Consider the following 17,814-nt stretch of genomic DNA (forward strand, 5'->3'; position numbering starts at 1 on the left):
GCAAAGATGGAGAAGTTCTATACAGTCAGTAAAAACAAGACCAGAAGTGGACTGTGGCTCAGATCATGAACTCCTTATGGCCAAATTCAGACTTAAATTGAAGAAAGTAGGGAAAACCACTAGACCATTCAGCTATGATCTAAATCAAATCCCTTATGATTATACAGTGGAAGTGACAAATAGATTTAAGGGACTAGATCTGATAGACAGAGTGCCTGATGAACTATGGACAGACGTTCGTGACATTGTACAGGAGACAGGGATCAAGACCAGCCCCATGGAAAAGAAATGCAAAAAAGCAAAATGGCTGTCTGAGGAGGCCATACAAATAGCTGGGAAAAGAAGAGAAGCAAAAAACAAGGGAGAAAAGGAAAGATATTCCCATCTGAATGCAGAGTTCCAAAGAATAGCAAGGAGAGATAAGAAAGTCTGCCTCAGCGATCAATGCAAAGAAATAGAGGAAAACAACAGATTGGGAAAGACTAGAGATCTCTTCAAGAAAATTAGAGATACCAAGGGAACATTTCATGCAAAGATGGGCTTGATAAAGGACAGAAATGGTATGGACCTAACAGAAGCAGAAGATATTAAGAAGAGGTGGCAAGAATACACAGAAGAACTGTACAAAAAAGATCTTCATGACCCAGATAATCACGATAGTGTGATCACTCACCTAGAGCCAGACATCCTGGAATCTGAAGTCAAGTGGGCCTTAGAAAGAATCACTATGAACAAAGCTAGTGGAGGTGATGGAATTCTAGTTGAGCTATTTCAAATCCTGAAAGATGATGCTGTGAAAGTGCTGCACTCAATATGCCAGCAAATCTGGAAAACTCAGCAGTGGCCACAGGACTGGAAAAGGTCAGTTTTCATTCCAATTCCCAAGAAAGGCAATGCCAAAGAATGCTCAAGCTACCACACAATTGCACTCATCTCACACACTAGTAAAGTAATGCTCAAAATTCTCCAAGCCAGGCTTCAGCAATACGTGAACCGTGAACTTCCAGATGTTCAAGCTGGTTTTAGAAAAGGCAGAGGAACCAGAGATCAAATTGCCAACATCTGCTGGATCATCAAAAAAGCAAGAGAGTACCAGAAAAACGTCTATTTCTGTATATTGACTATGCCAAAGCCTTTGACTGTGTGGATCACACTAAACTGTGGAAAATTCTGAAAGAGATGGGAATACCAGACCATCTGACCTGTCTCTTGAGAAACCTGTCTGCAGGTCAGGAAGCAACAGCTAGAACTGGACATGGAACAACAGACTGGTTCCAAATAGGAAAAGGAGTACGTCAAGGCTGTATATTGTCACCCTGCTTATTTAACTTATATGCAGAGTACATCATGAGAAATGCTGGGCTGGAGGAAGCACAAACTGGAATCAAGAATACCAGGAGAAATATCAATAACCTCAGATATGCAGATGACACCACCCTTATGGCAGAAAGCGAAGAAGAACTAAAGAGCCTCTTGATGTCAGTCAAAGAGGAGAGTGAAAAAGTTGGCTTAAAGCTCAACATTCAGAAAACTAAGATCATGGCATCTGGTCCCATCACTTCATGGCAGATAGATGGGGAAACAGTGGAAACAGTGTCAGACTTTATTTTTTTGGGCTCCAAAATCACTGCAGATGGTGACTGCAGCCATGAAATTAAAAGATGCTTACTCCTTGGAAGGAAAGTTATGACCAACCTAGATAGCATATTAAAAAGCAGAGACATTACTTTGCCAACAAAGGTCTGTCTAGTCAAGGCTATGGTTTTTCCAGTAGTCATGTATGGATGTGAAAAGTTGGATGGTGAAGAAAGCTGAGCGCCCAAGAATTGATGCTTTTGAACTGCGGTGTTGGAGAAGACTCTTGAGAGTCCCTTGGACTGCAAGAAGATCCAACCAGTCCGTCCTAAAGGAGATCAGTCCTAGGTGTTCATTGGAAGGACTGATGTTGAAGCTGAAACTCCAATACTTTGGCCACCTCATGTGAAGAGATGACTCATTGGAAAAGATCCTGATGCTGGGAAGGATTGGAGGCGGGAGGAGAAGGGGACGACAGAGGATGAGACGGTTGGATGGCATCACCGACTCGATGGACATGGGTTTGGGTAAACTCCGGGAGTTGGTGATGGACAGGGAGGCCTGGCGTGCTGCAATTCATGGGGTCCCAAAGAGTTGGACACGACTGAGCAACTGAACTGAACTGATAGAGGACCTCTAATATGAGAATCTGAGGGAATGTTGTGGATTTATACCTCTCTTTAAAAGGTGCCATAAATATTATTCTCCAAGAAATAAGTTTCTAGTAATGACTAAGACAGACAATCCTTCAGGCAAATAAGTGCAATGTATAGAAAATTCAGTACTGTTCACAAGAGGTTCACTAATAACAAAGGACGTAGAAATAAATAGTTTATGACTGTCATTGTAAGTATAAAGATGCAGATGTATATGTAAAACTGTAGAGCTATATTTAATGAATTCAAAAATGTGTCTCCACTGGCTAACTAGAAAACAGTGTAGCATAAAATCATTTTTAACTCTGCTTACCTTGCCTGTTTTGGTAAGTTCAACTCATTGAGGCATTAATGGAAAATCTGAGCTATTTCTATGGCATTCATGAGATCTCCAATAAGGACATCCTTTACAAAGAAATGCAGAACCATCACTGATAAATAAAATCAATGAAAATGACAATCCACAGAAAAAAAATTAATTATTTACTGATAAATTCTCTTTGCATTTAATATCTCTTGTCCTAGCTGAGTACCCTCCTACTGAGACACACTGAATAGTAACTTTTTATCTGATGTCTGTGAGTGGAATTGCCTTTTCCCTTCATGGGGAGTCCAGATGTGCTGCCCTCAAAAGACACTCAGATACTAATTCCAAAAATAATCTAAACACATGCATTTCACCTCAAATCTGAGACTCTTTTGATAATTCTACAGAGAGAATATAAGGTTAGTCAATAAGATAGACATAGCAAAAAGACGCCTAGGTCCTATCAAAATTAAAGAAACAAAAATAAAATTTCCCAAAAGGAGATTTAAAAGAGATTGCTGTACATCTGAGAATTTTATAAGCACATAATATACACTCAATAATATAAAGGAATAATTTTCTTAGCTTTTATCAACATGCTGGTTTTTTTTTTTTACTACTTTTTTATAGCCCATATTTGTGTTGGTGGTATAGTTGCTAAGTCGTGTCTGACTCTTGCGACTCCACGGACAGTAGCCCACCAGGCTCCTCTGTCCATGGGATTTCCCAGGCAAGAATATTGTAGTGGGTTGCCATTTTCTTCTCCAGAGAATCTTCCTGACCCAGCAATTTAACCCACATCCCCTGCACTGCAGGCATATTCTTTACCACTGAGCCACCAGGGAAGTCCCATACCCTATAGCATTTCCCTGTTAACATGTGATCCCAATCTCTGATATATGTATACCTACTCTCTCTCTTACCTACCTCCCTTAATTCTACAGAATGTTCTTTACACTCTTGAATATCAGAATTTCCTCCAATATGCTTTATTCATCATACTTCTCTCCTCTTATTCTTTTTGTTTGGCCAATGGCCATGTCTAATCTGTTCTGGGACATTTTTATCCAGCTGCTCCCAAATCTTATAATTAGATTATACCCCAAAACAACTTAATAACAGCAGTTATTTAAGAAATGAGATCTGATACCTGTAGAAGTACACACTTACGCCATTTGAGTGAGGTGACTGAGGGATTTGGGAAATACTCAAATTTCAAGCAAGGCAAACAGGATATAGTTTCAGGACAACAATAACCAAAGTTATATTCTAACTAATTTTATTATCCTCTGTTAGAATTAAAGAAAAAATAAGGGAATGATTTGCATATAGTTTGGAAAGAAAGGGACTCGGTGGACAAGTACATGGAGGGGCTTTCCAGCAGTGGCCAGAACAGATACAGCAGATCTGAGGAATAGTAATTTCATGATTACTAGAGAAGTATGGTCTATGGGGCTGATGGGTTGATTGTAAGCTGTCACTACAATTTGGATACTCTGAGAGTTAGGCCTGAGGCTTCTGGCTACTGGAAAGAGAGCTCTCCCTGGACCTGAAAAACTTGTCCATTTACCTTAAGGCCAAAATGTCTTCAGTGAGTCTGTTGGGTGTAAGTCAACTTCTACAAATTCAATATATTCTGGACTTACTGAAAGCATTTGGTTTTTTTATCTCAACAAAGCTAAGATCTATACCCCAAACCATAGTATGGGAAGGAAAAAAAAAAAGCCCTGGCCTGAGAAGTCAATAGCCTTGCTTGGACACCACCTCTTTGGTGCCTGGCTTGCTTTCTCATTCTCATATGAGCCAAGTGCAATCTCATAAAATTTTCCACATCTATCGCCATCTATCAATTGGCAGTGACATAAAGCACTTATGTGAGTCCATGATTCCACAGAATGGAGTTACATAACACAAGCATTTTTTTTCACCCAGACAATCAGAGTGAAGATACAAGTCTATAGCCTTAGCAAACATGCTGTGGGTATGATTCTAGGATTCCGCTTTCATTCAAAATAAAAAATTTGGATAATGTCTTTACAAGCTGTTTGGAGGCTCATCAGTTACGTGCAGATATCAGCACATGGAATAAGTTTATGAAGAAAGGAGTTAAGAAAAATAAAGATTTTCAAACCTGGGACTGATATCTTCCCCACAGTTGGATGCTTCATCTCCATAATGAGGTCATTGTGTAACACCTAAAATGTAAAACAAGAGAGAAAAATAACTTACAAAGTAAATTTATCTTCAATCTCAAGGGATGTGGAAAGCTACCTGTTCAATCTATTGAAAAAAATGATTACAAAACATAGAGATTTTTGAAATATTAGTTTGAAAGTATTTGAGGTTAAAATGTTTTCATTTAATATTAAACCAAGTGAAGCCAAAAAGAATTAGAAGACTCAAGAGCTAGCCAACTTCATTTTTATAGTCTTCTTAGTCTTAAAAATGTTATTTGCTCTTAAATACAGGGTGTGATTCCCCCCTTTCATCTATTTTTGATCCTCTAAATATTAAAGCTCAGCCTCTTCCTCCATGACCTCAAGCAGGATTGGACTAAGGTCAACTGCAGAAGGATAGAATATGAGAGGAACCAGGACCTGGAACAGAGAAGCCCACTGCAGTACATATGTGCTCCTAGCAATTTCTTCAGTGGAAGGTGTGGGGAGTCAGTCCAGTTTGAAAGGTGAATCAGAATATCCAGGAGGCCCAGGGACTGCAGAAAGTGGACAAATCAAAGCCACTGTGACAAGCCATGAGCAGAGCCAGCTGATAGGGAGCCCAGGTTAGAGTAGACCCTAGTCAGAGGCCTGAGCGGGAGACTAAAACAAAAAATGTTCTCAGTGGTCACGAGACCTTACTCATAAGACAAGGTTTTATAACTAGGACTCCACTACCTGGAGTCAGTGGGGTGGAGACGACTGAGAAAAAAGCCAGAAACCCCATCCTGGAGGACTGATTGAATCTCATGCACTGGACCAAGACAGGTATTTGATGTCTCATCAAGAAAGTGGGTCTTCCCAGATGGCACTAGTAGTAAAGCATCCATCTGTCAATGCAGGAGACGTAAGAGAAGCAGGGTCAACCTCTGGGTAGGGAAGATCCCCTGGAGGAGAGCATGGCAATTGACTCCAGTATTCTTAACTAGAGAATCCCAAGGACAGAGCCTGGTGGACTACAATTCATAGGGTTGCAAAGAGTCAGACACGATTGAAGCGACTTAGCACAGCACACATCCAGAAAACAAGGTAGACTTGACCTCAGGGTTAAGAGACAAGGCAGTTACTAGGACAGGGGTATTCTATCAGAGCCCAACCAACAGAAAGGTGGCTTGATGCTGAATCATTTGGTTACTCCCCTTCATGGATCACAGCCTTATTGTGGTGAAGGGATTTGCATAATTCAACGAAGCTATGAGCCATGCCCTGCAGGGTCATCCAAGACAGATGGGTCAGGTCATAGTGAAGAGTTCTGACAAAACCTGGTCCACTGGAAATTGCAAGTATTCTTGCCACAAGAACCCTATGAACAGTATGAAAAGGCAGAAAGATATGACACCAGAAGATGAGTCCCCTGGGTTGGAAGGTGTCCAATGTGCTACTGGGGAACAGCAAAAGGCAATTACTAATAGTTCCAGAAAGAATGAAGCAGCTGGACCAAAGTGGAAATAACACTCAGTTGTGGAAGTGTCTGTGGTGAAAGTAAGGTCCAATGCTGTAAAGAACAGTGTTGCATAGGAACCTGGAATGTTAGGTCCACAAATCAAGGTAAATTGGATATAGTCAAGTAGGAGATGGCAAGATTGAACATTGACAACTTAGGAATCAGTGAACTAAAATGGACAGGAATGGGCTACTTTAATTCAGATGACAGTTATATCTACTACTGTGGTCAAGAATTACTTAGAAGAAATGGAGTAGCCCTCATAGTCAACAAAAGAGTCTCAAATGCAGTACTCAGGTACAATCTCAAAAACGACAGAATGATCTCAGTTTGTTTCCAAGGCAAACCATTCAGCATCATAGTAATCCAAGTCTATGCCCCAACCACTGATGCCAAAGAAGCTGAAGTTGACTGGTTCTATGAAGACCTACAACACTAAAATTTTAAAAAAAGATATCTTTTTCATCATAGGTGATTGGAGAAGGAAGTCAAGAGATACCCTGAATAATACGCAAGTTTGGCTTTGGAGTACAAAATGAAGCAGGGCAAAGGCTAACAGTTTTGTCAAGGGAACACACTGGTCATAGCAAACACCCTTTCCCAACAATCCAAGAAATGACTCTACACATGGATATCACCAGATGGTCAAAGCCAAAATCAGGCTGATTATATTCTTTACAACCAAAGATGGAAAAGCTCTAAACAGTCAGCAAAAACAAGAGCTGGAGCTGACCATGGCTCAGATCATCAGCTCCTTACTGCAAAATTCAGTTTTAAATTGAAGGAAATAGGGAAAACCACTAAGCCATTCAGGTATGACCTAGATCAAATCTATTATGATTATACAGTGAAGGAGACAAATAGATTCAAGGGATTAGATCTGCTAGATAGAGTGTCTGAAGAACTATGGACAGAAGTTCGTAACATTGCACAAGAGGCAGTGACCAAAACCATCCCAAAGAAAAAGGAATGCAAGAGGACAAAGTGGTTTTCTGAGGAGGCTTCACGAATAGCTGACAGATGAAGAAAAGTGAAAAGCAAAGGAGAAAGGGAAAGATATACTCAACTGAAAGTAGATCTCCAGGGAATAGCAAAGAGAGATAAGAAAGCCTTCTGAATGAACAATGTGGAAAAAACAGAATGGGAAAGACTAGAGATCGCTTTTCTCTCTAGAAAAGTGGAGCTATCAAGGGGACATTTCATGCAAGGATGGGCATGATAAAGGACAGGAATGGAAAGGACCCAGCAGAAGCAGAAGAGATAAAGAAGAGGTGGCAAGAAAACACAAAAGAAATATACAAAAAGGTCTCAATGACCCAGATAACAACAATGGTTCTAGAACCATTCTGGAGGGTAAAGTCAAGTGGGTCTTAGGAAGCATTACTACAAACAAAGCTAGTGAAGGTGACAGAATTCCAAGCTGAGCTATTTCAAATCCTAAAAGATGATGCTATAAAAAGCACTGCATTCAATATGTCAGCAAATTTTGGAAAACATCAGTGGCTACAGGACTGGAAAGGGTGAGTTTTCCAATCTCAAAGAAGGGCAATGCCAAAGAATGTTCAAACTACCATGTAATTACATTCATTTCACATGCTAGCAAGATTATGCTCAAAATCCTTCAAGCTTGGCTTCAGCAGTACTTGAACCAAAAAGTTCCAGATGTGCAAGTTGAGTTTAGAAAGGCAGAGGAACCAGAAATCAAATTTCCAACATTCATTGGATCATGTGGAAAGCAAGGGAATTCCAGAAAAACATCTAATTCTGCTTCATTGACTACACTAAAGCCTTTGACTCTGTGGATCACAACAAATGTGGAAAATTCTTAAAGAGATAGAATGCCAGACTACTTCACCTGTCTCCTGAGAAACCTGTATGTGGGTCAAGAAGCAACAGTTAGAACCTTACATGGAACAACAGACTGTTTCAAAATTGGGAAAGGAGGAATACAAGCCTGTTTATTGCCGCCCTGCTTACTTAACTTACAGGCAGAGTACAGCATGCGAAACACCGGGCTGGATGAATCACAAGCTGGAGTCAAGATTGCCGGGAGAAACATCAACAGCCTCAGATATGCAGATGATACTACTCTAATGGCAGAAAGTGAAGATGAACTAAAGAGAATCTCAATCAGGGTGAAAGACAAGTGTGAAAAAACTGGCTTTAAACTTAAAATTAGAAAAACCTAACATCACGGCATCCACTCACATCATTTCATGGCAAATAGAAGGGGGGAAAGTGGAAGCAGTGACAAATTTTATTTTCTTGGGCTCCAAACTCACTGCAGATGGTGACTGCAGGCATGAATTTAACTGACACTTGCTCCTTGGCAGGAAAGCTATGACAAACCTATACAGTGTATTAAAATTCAGAGACATCACTTTGATGACAAAGGACCATACAGTCAAAGCTATCATTTTTCCAGTACATATATAGATATGCGAGTTGGACCATAAAGAAGACTGAGCGCTGAAGAATTGATGCTTTCAAATTGTGGTGCTGAAGAAGACTTTCGAGAGTCCCTTGGACAGCATGGAGATCAAACCAGTCAATCCTAAAGGAAATGAACTCTGAATATTCATTGGAAGGACTGATGCTGAAGCTGAATCTCCAATACTTTGGCCACCTGAAGTGAAGAGCCAACTCACTTGAAAAGGCCCTGATGCTAGGAAAGATTGAAGTCAGGAGGAGAAGGTAACAACAGAGGATGAGATGGTTAGATAGCATCACTAACTCAATGGATATGAATTTGAGTGAACTCTGGGAGCTAGTGGAGTACAGAGGAGCCTGGTGTGCTGCAGTCCATGGAGTTGCAAAGAGTCAGACACAACTTACTGACTGAACAAAACAACCACACTTGGATACTAAAACAGAGCTACTTAAATCCTTGGCACAGAGAGGCTGTCGTTTTTCCCCCTTGGTGGGCAGGAAAACAAAAGCTGCCAGAGATCAAGTTTCCCCTAGTTGTGCCCTTCCACATGTAGAAGATGTGATGAGGGCATGGAACTAGATTCTAGAACACAAAAGTTGAATTACTAGAGGAAATATATTGTGTCACACACACACAAATGAAAATGCTATGAAGTTGTTTTTCTAAGTTAGGTGTTTACCAGTTGGAGGCAACCTGTGTATACTGTATCATAGAACCCCCAAATTCAGTTTATTATTTCTATTACTGCATCTTATTGAGACGCATATGGGTGAATTACATATGGAGTGCTCTCTTCACCTGCACTATCTACCAAGAGCAGAGCTTCTCTTGTGCTATTCTGTACATGGATCTAAAGGGCAGATGCTTTTGAACTGTGGTGCTGGAGAAGACTCTTGAGAGTCCCTTGGACTGCAAGGAGATCAAACCAGTCAATTCCAAAAGAAATCGATCATGACTATACATTATAAGGACTGATGCTGAAGCTGAAGCTCCAATACTTTGGCCACCTGATACGAAGAGCCAACTCATTAGAAAAGACTCTGATGCTGGGAAAGATTGAGGTCAGGGAGGAGAAAGGGACGACAGAGGATGAGATGGTTGGATGGCATCACTGACTCAATGGACGTGAGTTTGAGTAAACTCCAGGAGTTGGTGATGGACTGGGAGGCCTGGCGTGCTGCAGTCCATGGGATCACAAAGAGTCAGACACGACTAGGCAACTGAACAACAACAACAAAAAGGGCAGAAGTATTGCAGTGGCCCAGTGAACTTATGGACCACAATTTCACACTAATATTCTAAAGAGTAGTAGTTGTAATAGCTCTACATTTTGAGCTTCAGTTTAAAGCAAGATATGCATATCTCTATCTTTTTTATAATCTTTCCACAGAGCAAAAAAGCATGTAATAAATAAACTAATAAAAATGTTTTCTGGGACTTCGCTGGTGGGCCAGTGGTTAAGAATCCACCTTCCAATGCAGAGGACTCAGGTTCAATGCCTGGTTGGGGAACTAAGATCCCACATATTGAGAAGCAACCAAGCCTGAGTGCCACAACTAGAGAAGCCCACACACTGCAATAAGCCCTTGCACTACACACTACAACTAGAGAAGCTGCCCGCTGCAACTGGAGAGAAGCCCCCACACCCTGGAACTAGAGAAAGTCCTGCGATGCAACAAAGACCCAACAAAGCCAAAAAAAAAGTTTTCTCACTTGGAAAATTCAGGGAGAGAGGACAAATTTCCTTAGTTTTATCCGTTTTCAATGAGCTTATTGGTCGCATTATGGAATAAGCCATCAAGAAGACAACATCCTGGGTGACTTTTTAAGGTGAGAACTATAACCCTTCTGTGGCTAAATATTCTGGCTTCCAGTGTTTTCTTCGGGAATGGTTGCCTCTTTGGGAATGATGCTTTTCAAATTACCATGTCAACTCTCCTCATTAAGGGTGAAGCCAATGCCAGAAGGAGATCCTTTCTAGGAATGCCTTGCCTTTCTTTTGGAATCACCAGCTTTGCAGCCGAGAGCTGGCCAGAGAAAATTCTTGCCAGTGTTAGAACTGTGCTATAATTTCATTCTGGTGAGGCTCATTCTCAGCACCCGCCCAGCACAGCCTCCTCCTTTGTGGGGGTGGGGGCTAAATGCCAACTCGAGGTGCTAAATCTCAGTTCTACTGAGGACAGGAACAAAAATACCACGCTAAATTTCACTTGAAACAATTATCTGCACACTGAATCATTCTTCTCTTCTCTATCTCTGTTGCCCTCCTGACTACCTCTTTGTAATAATACTGCAGTGCTACTCACAAAAGACAAAAGTGAGTGTTCTTAGCTAAATATAACTTAACTGATAGTGTTAAAATTAATTAACGCTGAATTTTAATCATGTAGCAAACGTTAAGTGTCAAACGTGAAAGGATAGCTGGTAAAGGTCAAGGGACAGATGTCAAAGTTTTGTAAAGCAGAAGCTAGCAGCTGACTGAAGTTTTGCATGAAAGCAGCTTAAGGAGTGTACTCCCTTTAGTTCTTCCCCCACTGATGCCTATACGTGATATTTCCAATATGAAAATTTCTTATCGAACTGGATCAATTTCTTTGCATTGAAAATTGTTCGATTTAAAGCAGAAATACAAATTCTTCTTATGTTTGCAAAGCAAGGTAATTCTATTTCTAATTTGCTGGAGTGTTTGTACAATTATGAGGTAAATGGGCAACTCCAAGCCCCCATCTTCAGAAAGAATTGACTTATTCCCCTGCTTGGTGGCCACCTACCCATAAAATGTGAAATCAGAGGTCCAGCAAATTCCATAGGCTTTCTTTATGAATCAGGTCAGATAATCTCAGAACAACTGAGGCTGTGGCAGTGCTGTCCCTGGAAACCCTGCCTGATGACTCGGAATGTTAGGAAACTCTCCAACCTTATTTGTGAGGTGAGTCCTGCTCTGTTCAATAACATATTTGAGAACCTCAGGATCCAGGCAGTCTGTCTGGATTTTAACAGAACTCTCTCCTGCTACACTTTAGACCTAGGTCCCATTCTAACTTCACCAGAAATGCAGGAACTGCCACTTGCTACCGTTTGTATAACATTTCTTTTGTAATCCATACTAAATGTCTCCTTTTCCTTCTCTCATCCAAGTGCAACACCCTGATCTCTATTACCTTAACCAAGAAATTCAAATGTAAAGTATTTTCTTTTCTGACCACTAACAATGTAACAGGGGCCTCAGCCTTAGGGAACTTCAACTGCCATTTTCCTTGAAGGAAATTTCACGCCTGGAACCTCAGTATGGCCATTCAGGATATTTGTTGCATAATGAGTTATTTTAAACTGAGGCGAAGGACATTCCCGAGAATTCTGATGTGTACTTTGTCCTCCCTTTAACTTATTTTATCTTCCTTCAATCCTTCATGGTTTGGTAGCTCTTCAAAATTGAATTTCTTCTTGAAATTTCAAAAGCCTCTTCTTGATAAGAATAGAATTGTAGACAGTGCACCAATCTCTCTAGCAAAGTATCAGGCCTATTTAAAATAAGGTCTCTCATTCTTCCTCAAGAGTTTTACAGATTGACAGCCTAATGATAGAGTCAAATGGTAATGTATTAATGATGGGGGGAAAGAGTAAAATGTATACCTTAAAGCCATGTGGGAAATAAAAGTTTAAGTGAAAAAGTCTTTTTATAAAGTCCTACGGTAGGAATGGCAGAAAAAAGTCTGTAATATAGTACTAGCAAGGAAAAAATATGTAGGGGAAAAAAACACAAAAACATGAAAATCAATACCCACTGTATAAGCAGTGTAGAGAAGGGAATGGCAACTCGTTCCAGTATTCTTGCCTGGAGAATGCCATGAAAAGAGGAGCCTAGAAGGCTACAGTCCATGGAATCACAAAGAGTCGGACACAAATGAATGACCCTGACACACACACACATAAGCAGAGATTTTCTACGAAAAGCAAGGGATCTGAGTCAAGAGTAGAATTAGCAAGCCATATACAAATAAAAAGAGAGAGATGGAGTATTGGCATTAAGTGATGAACACAAAGTTCAGTTCAGTTGCTCAGTCATGTCCGACTCTTTGCGACCCTATGGACTGCAGCACGGCAGGCCTCCCTGTCCATCACCAACTCGCGGAGTTTACTCAAACTTATGTCCATTGAGTCAGTGATGCCATCCAACCATCTCATCCTTTGTCGTCCCCTTCTCCTCCCACCTTCAATCCTTCCCAGCATCAGGGTCTTTTCAAATGAGTCAGTTCTTCACATCAGGTGGCCAAAGTATTGGAGTTTCAGCTTCAGCATCAGTCCTTACAATGAATATTCAGAACTGATCTCCTTTAGGATGGACTGGTTGGATCTCCTTGCAGTCCAAGGGACTCTCAAGAGTCTTCTCCAACACCATAGTTCAAAAGCATCAAAGGATAGACACAAAGGATATGTGTAAAAGATCTTATCAAAAATCAATGTAATACCACCAATGACATTAACAAAGATGCACAAAAGAGAAACAATCTATCCATTCATGAAAGAGCTGAGAGTAAAAAGGTTAATGAACTGGCATTCAAAGTGCCTATATTTAGAAGGTAGGCAAAAAGAGACCTGAGCCAATTTTTTACAACACAGTTTCCATTCCATAATGAAGGAGTAATGTCCAATGAGCAAAAGTAAGTAACTGTGTATACCTTGGAAGGAAAGGAAAAGATGTAGGTCAAGGAGGTCAGTAAAAGTCACAGAACAAAGATGGTATTGAAATAAAGCATAAGGTTATTACAATGATGCATATAATAACAGCAGCTTTTGCTCAACAAAACTCAAGGGTCAGGTATTGTGTCAGGAACTAAAGAGTTACCTCCATTTAATCCTCCTAGTGAGAGGATTAATTAACTAGATAAGAATTGCTATTGCCTGCATTTATACTGATAACATGATGAAAGCCTAAAGTCGTTAAATAAAATTCTCCCAAGATTTTATAAATTAATAAGTAGCTGACCTTGGATTATAATTTGGGTATGTCTGACCCTAAACTCTTAACCAGTTGGAGACTTACTAAAAGAAAAAGTAGTAATTTGATTTACCATTAAAATAACTAGCTGATGTGGTCAATTCTGTAAGATAAATTAGTCAATTTATTGGGGGGGAAATTAGCCAAATGGATTGCCTGACACCATTCAGCCCAATTAATGAATAAACTGAACTGCTCCCTTCTAGGTAGCCAAGGATATTCTGGTTCTCACAGAAACAAAGGTTGTGGAAAGAGGAAGCATTCTGGTCTGGGCCTGGCTGAATTTTGAGGGGGATCACTAACCAAACTGATGACACGGACCACAGCCTTGTCTAGCTCAATGAAACTATGAGCCATACCACATAGGGCCACCCAAGACAGATGGGTCATGGTGGAGAGTTCTGACAAAATGTGGTCCACTGGAGAAGCAAATGGCAAACCACTTCAGTATTCTTGCCTTGAGAACCCCATGAACAGTATGAAAAGGCAAAAAGATATGACACTGAAAGATGAACTCCCTCCCCAGGTTGGTAGGTGCACAATATGCTTAGCAACTGGAGAAGAGTGGAGAAATAACTCCATAAAGAATGAAGAGATGGAACCAAAGCAAAAACAACACCCAGTTGTGGATGTGACGGTGACAGAAGTCAAGTCCGATGCTCTAAAGAGCAATATCGCATAGGAACCTGGAATGTTAGGTCCATGAATCAAAGCAAATTGGAAATGATCAAACAGGAGATGGCAAGAGTGAACATTGACATTTTAGGAATCAGTGAACTAAACTGGACTGGAATAGGTAAATTTAACTCAGATGACCATATCTACTACTGCGGGCAAGAATCCCCTCGAAGAAATGGAGTAGCCATAATTGTCAACAAAAGACTCTGAAAAGCAGTACTTGGATGCAATCTCAAAAATGACAGAATTATCTCTGTTCATTTCCAAGGCAAACCATTCAATATCACAGTAATCGAAGTCTATGCCCTGACCAGTAATGCTGAAGAAGCTGAATTTGAACAGTTCTATGAAGACCTAAGAGACCTTCTAGAACTAACACACAAAAAAGATGTCCTTTTCATTATAGGGGACAGGAATGCAAAAGTAGGAAGTCAAGAGCTACCTGGAGTAACGGGAAAATTTGGCCTTGGAGTACAAAACAAAGCAGGTCAAAGGCTAGCAGAGGTTTGCCAAGAGAACAGTGGCACTGGTCATAGCAAACACCGTCTTCCAAAAACACAAGAGAAGACTCTACATATGGACATCACCAAGTGGTCCATACTGAAATCAGATTGATTATATTCTTTGCAGGCAAAGATGGAGAAGTTCTATACAGTCAGTAAAAACAAGACTGGTAGCTGACTGTCACTCAGATCATGAACTCCTTATTGCCAAATTCAGACTTAAATTGAAGAAAGTAGGGAAAACCACTAGACCATTCAGGTATGACCTAAATCAAATCCCTTATGATTATACAGTGGAAGTGACAAATAGATTTAAGGGATGAGATCTGACAGACAGTGTGCCTGAAGAACTATGGATGGAGGTTTGAGACATTGTACAGAAGGCAGTGATCAAGACCATTTGCAAGAAAAAGTAATGCAAAAAGGCAAAATGGTTGTCTGAGGAGGCCTTACAAATAGCTGAGAAAAGAAGAGAAGCGAAAGGCACAAGGAGAAAAGGAAAGATATTCCCATCTGAATGCAGAGTTCCAAAGAATAGCAAGGAGAGATAAGAAAGTCTTCCTCAGCTATCAGTGCAAAGAAACAGAGGAAAACAATAGAATGGGAAAACTAGAGATCTCTTCAAGAAAATTAGAGATACCATGGGAATATTTCATGCAAAGATGGGCACAATAAAGGACACAAATGGTATGGACCTAACAGAAGCAGAAGATATTAAGAAGAGGTGGCAAGAATACACAGAAGAACTGTACAAAAAAGATCTTCATGACCCAGATAACCACGATAGTGTGATCACTCACCTAGAGCCAGACATCCTGGAATGCGAAGTCAAATGTGCCTTAAAAAGTATCACTACGCACAAAGCTAGGGGAGGTGATGGAATTCCGGTTGACTATTTCAAATCCTCAAAGATAATGCTGTGAAAGTGCAATATGCCAGCAAATTTGGAAAACTCAGGAGTGGCCACCAGACTGCAAAAGGTCAGTTTTCATTCCAATCCCAATGAAAGACAATGTCAAATAATATTCAAACTACCACACAATTGCACTCATTTCACACACTAGTAAAGTAATGCTCAAAATTCTCCAAGCCAGGCTTCAATAGTATGTGAACCGTGAACTTCCAGATGTTCAAGCTGCCTTTAGAAAAGGCAGAGGAACCAGAGGCCAAATTGTCAACATTCACCAGATCATCAAAAAAGCCAGAGAGTTCCAGAAAAACATCTACATCTGCTTTATTGACTATGCCAAAGCCTTTGACTGTGTGGATCACAACAAACGGTGGAAAATTCTGAAAGAGATGTGAATACCAGACCACCTGACCTGCCTCCTGAGAAATCTGTATGCAGGTCAAGAAGCAACAGTTAGAACTGGACATGGAACAACAGACTGGTTCCAAATAGGGAAAGGAGTACATCAAGGTTGCATATTGTCACCCTGCTTACTTAACTTATATGCAGAGTATATCATGTGAAAGGCCAGGCTGGATGAAGCACAAGCTGGAATCAAGATTGCTGGGAGAAATATCAATAACCTCAGATGTGCAGATGATACCACCCTTATGGCAGAAATTGAAGAACAAAAGAGCCTCTTGATGAAAGTGAAAGAGGAGAGTGAAGAAGTTGGCTTAAAACTCAACATTCAGAAAGCTAAGATCATCACAACCGGTTCCATCACTTCTTGGCAAATATATGGAGAAACAAAGGTAACAGTCAGAGATTTTTTTTTTGGAGGGGGGGGGCTCCAAAATCACTTCAAATTGTGACTGCAGCCATGAAATTAAAAGACACTTGCTCCTTGGAAGAAAAGCTATGACAAATCTATACAGCATATTAAAAAGCAGAGACATTACTTTACCCACAAAGGTCTGTCTAGTTAAAGCTATGGTTTTTCCAGTAGTCATGTATGGATGTGAGATTCGGACAATAAAGAAAGCTGAGCACTGAAGAATTGATGCTTTTGAACTGTGGTATTAGAGAAGACTCTTGAGAGTCCCTTGGACTGCAAGGAGATCCAACCTGTCAATTCTAAAGGAAACCAGTTCTGAATATTCATCAGAGGGACCGATGCTGAAGGTGAAACTTCAATACTTTGGCCACCTGATGTAAAGAACCGACTCATTGGAAAAGACCCTGATGCTGGGAAAGATTGAAGGTGGGAGGAGAAGGGGATGACAGAGGATGAGATGGTTAGATGGCATCACCACCTCAATGGACATGAGTTTGAGTAGGCTCCAGGAGTTGGTGATGGACAGGGAAGCCTGGCGTGTTAAAGTCCATGGGGTCACAAAGAGTCGTCTGAGCGACTGAACTGAACTGATCTAGAGGGTGATTGTGGGCAAGGCACTTAAGTACTCTGAAGCTCAGAACCCTCAGCAATCAAAACAGGGCAATGATATCTGTTTCTCAGGAGTTTGTGAGGATTGCTGCTGCTGCTGCTGCTAACTCACTTCAGTCGTGTCTGACTCTGTGTGACCCCATGGACAGTAGCCTACCAGGGCCCCCCGTCCCTGGGATTCTCCAAGCAAGACACTGGAGTGGATTGCCATTTCCTTCTCCAATGCATGAAAGTGAAAAGTGAAAGTGAAGCTCAGTCGTTTCCGACTCATAGCGACCCCATGGTCTGCAGCCTACCAGGCTCCTCCGTCCATGGGATTTTCCAGGCATGAGTACTGGAGTGGGGTGTCATTGCCTTCTCCTTGTGAGGATTAAGTGAGACAAAAAATGTAAAGTAGTGAGCATGCTGCCTTGGACAGAGTAAGCTCAGAATGAAGTGAAGTAAAAATTGCTCAGACATGTCCAGCTCTTTGTGACCTCGTGGAAAATACAGTCCATGGAATTCTCCAGGCCAGAATACTGGTAGCCTTTCCCTTCTCCAGGGGATTTTCCCAACCCAGGGACTGAACCCAGGTGTCTCACATTGCAGGAAGATTCTTTACCAGCTGAGCCACAAGGGATGCCAAGCTCAGCATAAATGGCATCTGTTTTTCATTATCGATAGACTAGG

General features: G+C 40.9%; 1 protein-coding gene across 5 annotated transcripts in view; it reads right to left on the reverse strand.

Moving 5' to 3' along the window:
- SUGCT (succinyl-CoA:glutarate-CoA transferase) overlaps positions 1-17,814 on the reverse strand; it is a 714,763-nt gene that overhangs the window by 106,133 nt on the left and 590,816 nt on the right. For all 5 annotated transcript variants that reach the window (XR_014067752.1, XR_014067751.1, XR_014067749.1 and 2 more), the window contains one exon: positions 4,670-4,733. Coding sequence is in view for 2 of the 5 variants with exons in the window: in XM_081537409.1 (XP_081393535.1) it covers positions 4,670-4,733 (64 nt within the window). In the remaining 3 variants the exon portion in view is untranslated. The remainder of the gene's footprint in view (positions 1-4,669; positions 4,734-17,814) is intronic.

Source organism: Giraffa tippelskirchi, chromosome 10, assembly GCF_054371585.1.
Source record: "Giraffa tippelskirchi isolate mGirTip1 chromosome 10, T2T-mGirTip1v1.2.pri, whole genome shotgun sequence".
NCBI lineage: Eukaryota > Metazoa > Chordata > Mammalia > Artiodactyla > Giraffidae > Giraffa > Giraffa tippelskirchi.